The sequence below is a fragment of the Miscanthus floridulus genome, chromosome 11 (genome assembly GCF_019320115.1).
Source record: "Miscanthus floridulus cultivar M001 chromosome 11, ASM1932011v1, whole genome shotgun sequence".
NCBI classification, from domain to species: domain Eukaryota; kingdom Viridiplantae; phylum Streptophyta; class Magnoliopsida; order Poales; family Poaceae; genus Miscanthus; species Miscanthus floridulus.
The window spans coordinates 96,294,823-96,303,725 of NC_089590.1; the positions used below are offsets into that span (position 1 = coordinate 96,294,823).

Below are 8,903 nucleotides of genomic sequence, written 5' to 3' on the forward strand. Positions count from 1 at the left end.
GCATCAACTCACAAAACTGCTGCTTTGTTCCTCTGTTATTTGTGTTGGGGCTTGCTGAAGCTTTGAATGTGTTGCTGACATTACGTCTAATGTTCTGTTTTTTGTGCTTCTGTTGAAATTAATATTTGCCATATATTAACTCCTCCAGTCGTTTTTAGCTTTACAAGTCAAACTATGTAACTTTAACTAAGTTTCAAGAAACATGTATTAACATCTACAATATCAAATAAATGAAACAAACCTAGTATGATGTTGTAGTTTTTTTTTCTCTCTCTGTTTTTGAATAAACTAGGTCAAAACTAGAGAGTTTTTAGACAAAGTTTAAACAGCTTACGATTTGAAACAAAGAGAGTAAATTGCTGGTGTCAACTGTCAATGTTGGGGCGCAGCTATTCCATTGCATCTGAAGTGCTAATCCAATGCTTCTGAAGTGGTGAAAGAAAGAATGTAGAACATCTGGACAACACATGTTTGGGTTCCAGTGTCCAATTAGTCAGAAAATGGAGTCGCTCTACGCCTAGCAGTCTAGGACAGTGGTTATTGTACATAGTTACATATTGGGAGCAATGCAACCCTGTCCGGGGACAGAAAAAGAAAAGAAAAGAAGAAATACATTCATGAGCAATCAGAGAAACAAAACATGGAACGCCTCCAGCCGTCCGATATTTACAGTCACTTGCGGAGTCCAGGATCAAGTGTCTGATACTCTGGTCTATATGCCGGATAATGCAAACAGAAACAGCAGCAAATAGCTTGCAGCTCTCGCACCTCAGCTGCAGACTTCTTCCAAATGCTTCAACAATTGGTGGCAGGCAGACGGGTTGGAAACAATCAGATCACTGCAAAAACATTATCTGGAAAGCAGTGATTGTCCCTGGCGCTTGGTCAGTACAACATGTAAGCCTTCCTCAACAGCACGTTTACAGAATTGCAGGAGGTCCGGCCATCTGGTCCTCTCATTTTTTCCCCTGGGTATGGTAGACTAGCTTCATGGCTCTTGCTTGGTATGATGAGAAATGCTTGCCGTACCATATGATGCAACCTTTCAGAATAAGATAATGTTGCTTAGACATAATCAAGGGCGGTTAACGTCACATGGAAATATCATCCATCTCTCCTGTTTGCTAACAGGTTGTGTGTTCTTACCAGTCTGTTGAGTTGAATAAGCGAATTTATATGGTCTTCATTTATGGATAAAGGCAATGGAGGCATCTGACCCATGATACCAGGTGTTTCACTCATTCTGAAACATAGTAAAGAATACAAGCAAAAGTAACATCAGTAGTGTCAGATCTCAGCCTATGTTAATTCTGTAATCTAATGCAGAAGGTTCTGGGGAGAAGGTTTCAAAAACTCTATGTTGTGCATGATCACAACGCTGTACCTGCTTAAAATTGTTTTGATGTTGTTACTCGTGCGGAGAAAAAGATCTGTGTTCTCCACTGTCTGCAAGAAAATCAGGAATGAAAACAGTTATGGTCAATTGGATTCCCAAACTTATCACGTTTTCTAAAACCCAAGAAAGCTACTTTTATCCTTCATCAAGCAAACAAGAGCGACATGTTCCAACAAGTTATATGATGACTGACGGGTTTATTTCACATGATATCGTCATATATAAATATTCCTGATGAAACAAATGTCGAACCCAAACATTCAAAGAATAAGACTGAATCACAGTCCCCTGAAATGTTAAATGAAACCTCAAAATAATGGACTTTTATGTGTTTATAGTTGTACACAGGCAGTGCAAAACGAAGCCAAAGGCACTTTTATAGCTTATATTTCAGGTCATGCAAGAATTAAATAAGCAGGGCATCTACTCTTTGTTGATTAGTTCTATAAATTTTTCCATTCAGTTTCATCCCGGATCAAACTAATAACAACTATAGCAGTAAGAGGATAATATCCATTTCTGGTGGAATCATGAACGAAATAGTGATGCAATTTCAATAGGCAAGTTAGTTGTATGACTAACAAGTAACAACCATAGTTAAATACGAATAATTTGCAGGCACCATGTACCTTGTGGCTGACACTCGAGAGTACAAAAAGGGCAAGTGCAGACCATAGACATGACAAGTATAAATAAATACAGACCTTGAATGTTTCAATATTTGCAGAAATCTGGTTAAGTAACTGATTATTTTCCTCCAGGAGACGCTGGGTTGCACTATCGACAACAGGAGCTGCGTCAGAATGCAACCACATGAGTATTAGTAGAAGAAGTAAGATCAACATCAGATATATGTATGCAGGCACACAACACAAGGACAGATTTCTTTTACATTACTATTATCATACTTTTGCAGAATTAAGAAATAGGACTTTGATGGAAGAAACAAGACCAACAATGGATACACGGATGCAGTTACAAAAGGAAAGTCCACTTTTTATTACTCCATTCCAAATTGTAAGTCGTTCTGGCTTTTCTAATTACATAGTTTTTGCTACGCGCCTCGAAACATATTATGTCTAGATACATAATAAAAGGTATGTATCTAGAAAAGCCAGAGTGACTTACAATTTGGAATGGAGTACTATCATAGGAGTTCCTCAGAATGAATATATATGAATCTTGATGGAAATTTTAAAATAAAACCTACATGCCAAAATTTCTTACTGTGTCATCTTCCTTAAATATTACACTGAAGGGCAATAGCAAAAGGAATCTGGGTGTATAGTGTAGACATGGTAGCAGGTTCTTTGCCGTATATGCAAGTGACCTTTCATAGCTATAGTTCAGCCCAACAAATTGATCTTTAAAGCAGCAATTCACTTGCTCATCCAGTTGTGGCATATTCAATGGCATTATAAGCTTGTCGCCATGAAATAACAGTAAAGCAAACTATTCCCACCTGCCAGTGTATTTTAACTATAACAGCTTCTAGGGATTAAGGGATATATGCTTAGGGATAGGGGACCCATAGTCTGAATTTTGCGTTATCGGGATCATGGGAATGCAGAGTAGGATTTGTTTACATCATAGTAAGAATATACTACAAGCAAATGAAGTATGTTGCATAATCTTGGGAAATGGAAACCATCAACTTCTACTTAAATCATAGTAAGAGTATGATTAGACAAATAGGTCAGACAGTGGAAAACTTATTGCTAAGCTGACACGTAAAACAGGTCTATGTCACTATATATTAAGAAACTACAAAGAATAATGATCAACCAGCTGATTTCTAACATTTGGCCCCACTCAGTCTAATGAGATTACTTAGAGACCTTCTTTTACCAAACAGAAAATGAGACCTTGAGACTGTTTGTTAGATGAAGTAAAGATGATATTATGAACAAAAGGGGAAAAAACAAGAGACGGATGGAGGCTAACCTTCTTTGTGAACTTGACTTTGTTGATTTGGATGTTGCATTGATATCGAAAAAGGGGTTACATTGGTTGTAGGTGTCATATGAAAATTAGCTATTGGGACAGATGCAACCATTTTGTCCTGGATTGGCTGTAGAGAAACTTTGTCAGAAATAACATGATTGACATCAAGAAAAGAAATGAAGAAAATACTAGGCAAGTGAGAAGCTTCGCCAATAACAAGAAAGTGATTTAAATGATCTACACATAAATTCAAAGCTACCTTCATGTCTCTCGTTTTTTTCCCTGTATAGAATCCATCAGGTTTCTTCCTTCTCTCTTTACCCTGCTATAATCAAAATAAGTCAGCAGACCATAGTGGCCTACATATGCTTCTTGTACTAATGCAGGTAATAAAAGAAACGTGTTGGCAAAACAAGATTGCAAACGTCATGAGCATAGCGTAAACTTCTAGCCAAGAAAGCCATCATTATATGCCATACTCTATCTACACTTGGTAATTGATCACCAAGTATAAGTGTATATAACTTCAAAAGCAATATACAGGTTCCCTACTTCCAAGCCAGATTTTAGGTACAATATATGATGTCAGATTAGCAAATAAACTAATGAAAAGCTAATGCACCCCTCGAAATAGCAAAGAGAAGGAAAAGAGGGAAGGCCAGAAGGGTGTTCAAAAGTTGCACATCTGTTTTTTTTTTTTTGGCAAAACCAAGAATCTGTTCACAAACGGAGTGCAGAATAAGGCCAGAATAAACATTGGAATCAAACAAGCACGAGGAAGAAATATCATATGAAAGAAGTGACTTAACTGTAGCCCACCAGCATCGCAGCGCAACATCCCTGATGGTCCTGTTAGGAAGCATAGCAGCTATCTTAATGTACCTCATGATATTAGGTTCACGAGCATACCTGCCAATGCCGAAGGAGGAATTAGAAGTGGATAGGAAACAAATAGTTTCTCAGATCAAATTTGTGAAGCAGATAGCAGCACTTGTCAACAACTAATACGCTAGAGTTTTCTCTCCTGATTGGTGATGCAAAAAACAAGGTCATAAAGCACTAGAGTGTTGCTATGAAGAAGTGCTCATGGAGAAACCAAGTGCCGTTCCACAGTAACCTGAATAGCGACACAAGAACAACAGAGAAAGTTCAATTTTACTCAAAACCGACTAAGTAAAGGCCCGGTTGCATAATCATTGCTTTAGACTTTATAATTGATGCTCCACAACCTTGGAACACATTAAAGGTGCGAAAAGAAAGCAAACCGAGTTCCACATGAGCAACACAACAGAAAAGTACAGTGCAGTACAGGCAAAAGAAATTCAGGAAGCAATATGGGGAATGAATTAACCTCACAAGCCCTTCCTTCAGTATGGCTACCTCACGGTCACTCCAATCCGAAGGAGGAGCAGTGACGTACTTATACTTGGGCGTCCAGGTGCCACGGAACGCATCCCCCGACGAGGTCCTTGCCGGGGCAACCCCCGACGCGTTGCCGATGACCCCTGTGTTTGGGGAGAGGAACAGCCCGGCGTTGCTACTGTCGCCACTCACACTCGCCGGGGCCATGACCATGCCACCGGTGGCGTCGCCGCCGCTGATGCCGACGTCGCTGTTGGACTGGAACGAAAGCATGTGATGGTTGTACAGCGAGGCGGTGATCCCCTGGTGAAACCCCATGCTGGAGTCAGCTGCCATCACACCGAGAGCAGCTGAGGAATCACCGATCTAGCCGCCCATAAACACTCCCCCACAAATCCAACACGAACCCGAGGCGCTGAAACCTGGATCAACCTGCACAAATCGAACCCAAAAGCAATCAAACAGCCGAGCGACACAAGCCCGTCAGCAGCTGGGAAGCTCCCCCGAATCCTCTGCACGAGCACCGGGGAAACCTCCCCCCTCGGGAGCCGTGCCCGCGGCACGCTGGGTTCCTGCAGGAGCCTCGCATTTTCCCACTCCCGAGGAGGATCCGATCGAGGCCCCTGGGTGAGTGGGCGGCGACCGGGGAGACCCCAGCCGGCCAGCCGTCCCCACCCACCGAAGCAACCACCGCAACGAAGCTGTCCAAATCCCCCACCACGAAGTACGAACACGCACACCCGCGGAACGGAATCCGGGCCAACTCACCTGCCTGAGCTGCCTCCAGCCAGCGGCCGCCCACCGCTCAGACCCTGCCGGCTTCGTACCCAATGGCGCGAGGCCGTCGACGCTCCTCGCGCGCCGCCCGCAACCACCGCCACCGCCTCTCACCCTCCACGGGGAGGCGGCAAGAATTCCAGCCCGCCGCGAGTCCAATTTCCAATTCGAATTCTCACTCGCTCGGCTCGCTGGGGGTGAATGCACGGGGAGGCCCGAATCGAGCGGCGAGATGCTCCCGTCGCGTCGCGTGCTAAATAGATCAGCTCGGCGCACGCGAATGAAACCCTCTTTTTTCCACGGCCCGTTTGATCTCTCTTTTAGCCCTTGTTTTCCAGGAAGTTGAAATCTGGGGTTACCCATATTCGTTTTTATTTGGCAATTAGTGTTCAAACATGTACTAATTAGGTTCAAAACTTTCGTCTCGTAATTTCCTACCAAACTGTACAATTAGTTTTTTTTTCATTTACATTTAATGCTCCATACATGAGCCGCAAACATTCAATGTGACATGTACTATAGCACTTTTTAAGATTTTAAGGTGAAACTAAACAGGGCTTATTCTCTTCTCTTCTCTTCTATAAATTCTAACAACACCACCGGCAAACAAAAAAAAATAGTCGCGTCGGGCTTTGGTTCGGAGTTTTTGTTCTTAAAAAACACACTACCGCTAGGCTTCATCACGCCCATGCCTTTGTTTTTATAAAATACGGGGGCGGCGGAGCGGAACCGCCCTCGGCGTCGAGGGCAAATTACGCGGGCCTGCCATTTTGGCATTTTGGCGGGCAAAGCCGCAGTGTCGGCCTACGAAACGCGCCGGGCGGGCGATGCGCGCATCCCGGCCGTCGACGCGCGGACGGCGGGGATGCCGGCGGAGGGGGCGGATCGGACGGACGGCAGCGGGCCGGGGGGCTGGAGTAGAACCGGGCGGGATGGGCCGCCTCGGTGCGTGGGCCCAAGGCAAATCTCGAATCTGGCTGTCGTTCGTGCCATGGAATCACGAACTGGCAAACAGTAACCGCAGGGATTGGATGGCTGGCGACCCTGCTCTGCTCTCACGTGGGGAGGCTTTCTGGATGGGTCACGTACAGGTGGGACCAGGATGAGGTGGCTGTTGGCCGTCCCAGCTGTCGGTGTCTTGGCTCCTGGAGGAGAAACAGGTGCGCGGGGACAGTGAAACTGGACTCTTGTTGTCCTTGGCAGCGGCAGCGGGCCACCGGCTACACGCTCGTGGTGGGCGCCGCAGCTGAAGCGGTGAAGCCTGGAAAGGACAGCTAAAATTCCCCTGGTAACCAAGACAGAACTACACGGTCAAAAATCTATTTTCAATGTTTTTTATGCTCCTTTCAATTAATAAAGAACAAAATATTTACCAGGTGAAATAAACCTAGAAGTGGATTTGATGTTTGGAAAAGAGTTTCTTTTTTTAGGTAAACAACGGGGGTATCACAGCGAATCCCTGATTTCATTTCACAAGGTTCTGGCGTAGCCGGCGGGTGCAGCGCCGGTCCTACAATTTTAAGGGTTCTCTCGTCACAACAACGCCTCTTAATCGTGTATAAAATCTTATATAATATATATATATATATATATATATATATATATATATATATATATATATATATATATATATATATTAATTTTACTTGCAAAACGAAAGAAAATTCAATAACATATTTTTAATTTAACATGTCTAATAATTATCGAAGAACAATATACATTAAGCAATATATTTGTAAATGTATGATAATTATCGAGGAACAATATAGATTAAAAAAACAATATATTCGTTTTCTTTTCTCACCCATGACAAATGTTTCTTAGGTAACATTTTAAAATTCTAACACCTAAATTAGAAGAAAAATATGACTATATGGGTACAAAGTACTAGAACTCTGGAATACTATACAAATAATTAATTTGGATTAAAAATATAAAGGAAAAAATAACTTGGGCCTAAACAACTGATCGGTGATCGCAATTCGTAAGAAGCCAAGAATCAAGATATCGTCGTCGTGGAGCCCTGCCTGGTCGTCGTCCTCGTGCGTCGTGTCCATGTCTCCGGTAGTCTAGCTCTTCGCGGCGGCGCGGTTCGCCAGCTCCGCGTGTGTAAGGCGCACGTCGCGAACTCACGATCAGAATGTGTTGTGTGCAGTGTGACTCCTCGCCTCCTCTCTACTTGAGGGCCGTGGGAAAGAAAACTAGGAAAGAAATATCGATGTTGTCTTTTTGGACCGTCTGACCAGTTCTATGTTTCTCTTCTCATTAGTTTGCTAATGCCTAATGGACTATATGACCTAAGGGTTTGTATACCTGAGCTTAGGCCCCTCCTTCACTTGGACCCTCGGCCGTCGCACCTCGTGCCCTACCCGTAGGGCCGGCACTGGGCGGGTGGATGGGGCAAAGCCCCAAAAGTTCAAATAGAATTACAGCAAGCAAGAAATAGTTAGGCGTAATTACATATCAAAGATGTTTCTCCACTTGATTGCTAGGAAGCATTTCGTCACGGAATTCTACAGGCCCAGGAGTTCGCAGACTCTTTGCAGGCCGCGACCAGCGTTCGATGTTCGGCGGTAGATGTCAGAAGACGACCTCATTCTGGTATTTCCAAATCTCCTAGCAGCATAATAGGATAGATGGACGAGCTACGTCTGCATGAACTCGTGTCGGTGTTTGGGTGAGCCATAGTTCAGTTACCTGGAAAAGAGTTTCTGAGGAGTGAACCTTTAGGAGTTACTTTATCCGTCCACAAAAAAATACAATTTTAGATACATTCTTGGTTGAATATATAGATAAAATATTAACATTTATATCACCAATAAGTTATTCTAGATTAGGCAAAAAAAATAAGAATATTATAGTATGTTTCATGACAAATCTATGAGTTGTTCGGTTTATGATTTTTACGGCTGATAAAGCCGGCTGATATTGTTTTTTTGTGAGAGAAAAACACCGTACTATGATTGATAAGGCAGGCTGATAAGTTCAAACAAACAAAACGCTAATGGTACATATTTAGTATGATAAATATTATTATTTTTTTGTGTAATTTTAGTCAAATTTGACATTATTTAACAAGGCGTTATTTAGAATTGCAGGTTTGTTTGGACAGGGTGAGTAGTAGAAATGTGTTAGTTATATATCCTATGTATGTTATTGGAACCATTCTAATTTCTAAGATGAGATGAAATGCCTCGATTGTATCTCACCTAGATATTATGGAGAAGTAGTTTGCATAAGTACTACCGCCATTCCAAAAGGAATATAATTTGATGTGCATTCTCAGTTAAAGTGTCTAAAATTTAACTAAATATATTAGTAAAATAATATTAGTAATTTTTAGATAAATTTAACCAAACTTAATATACTTAACACGCTACTACCTCTGTTCTATTTTATCTGGTGCACACGCATATAAAGATTC

The 8,903-nt window shown here is 42.4% G+C and overlaps 1 protein-coding gene across 5 annotated transcripts; it reads right to left on the minus strand.

The window, feature by feature from the left end:
* Window positions 1–455: 455 nt before the first annotated feature.
* Window positions 456–5,775, minus strand: LOC136492743 (uncharacterized). Of its 5 annotated transcripts, none has more exons than XM_066488750.1 (9): window positions 5,471–5,775; window positions 4,761–5,134; window positions 4,150–4,249; window positions 3,600–3,662; window positions 3,341–3,467; window positions 2,101–2,189; window positions 1,385–1,446; window positions 1,147–1,243; window positions 456–1,042 (listed from the first exon to the last, which is right to left on the minus strand). In XM_066488750.1, the coding sequence occupies exons 2-9, from the start codon at window positions 5,036–5,038 to the stop codon at window positions 989–991; spliced, it is 870 nt and encodes a 289-aa protein (XP_066344847.1). In that variant the 5' UTR covers window positions 5,039–5,134; window positions 5,471–5,775; the 3' UTR covers window positions 456–988. The 5 variants fall into 5 exon arrangements, with proteins under 5 accessions (XP_066344847.1, XP_066344846.1, XP_066344843.1 ...); XM_066488749.1 differs by having other exon boundaries at window positions 3,600–3,665; XM_066488746.1 differs by having other exon boundaries at window positions 3,600–3,665; window positions 4,692–5,134.
* Between the last annotated feature and the right edge of the window lie 3,128 nt (window positions 5,776–8,903).

Bases quoted from the DNA above. Each gene is read 5' to 3' on its own strand.
- LOC136492743 (XM_066488746.1), bottom strand. From the start codon at position 5,038: ATGGCAGCTGACTCCAGCATGGGGTTTCACCAGGGGATCACCGCCTCG. The intron at 2,190-3,340 runs GTTAGCCTCCAT...ATTCTGACGCAG, and splicing joins AAGTCAAGTTCACAAAGAAG to CTCCTGTTGTCGATAGTGCA. The intron at 1,244-1,384 runs GTACAGCGTTGT...ACTATGTTTCAG, and splicing joins ATCAAAACAATTTTAAGCAG to AATGAGTGAAACACCTGGTA.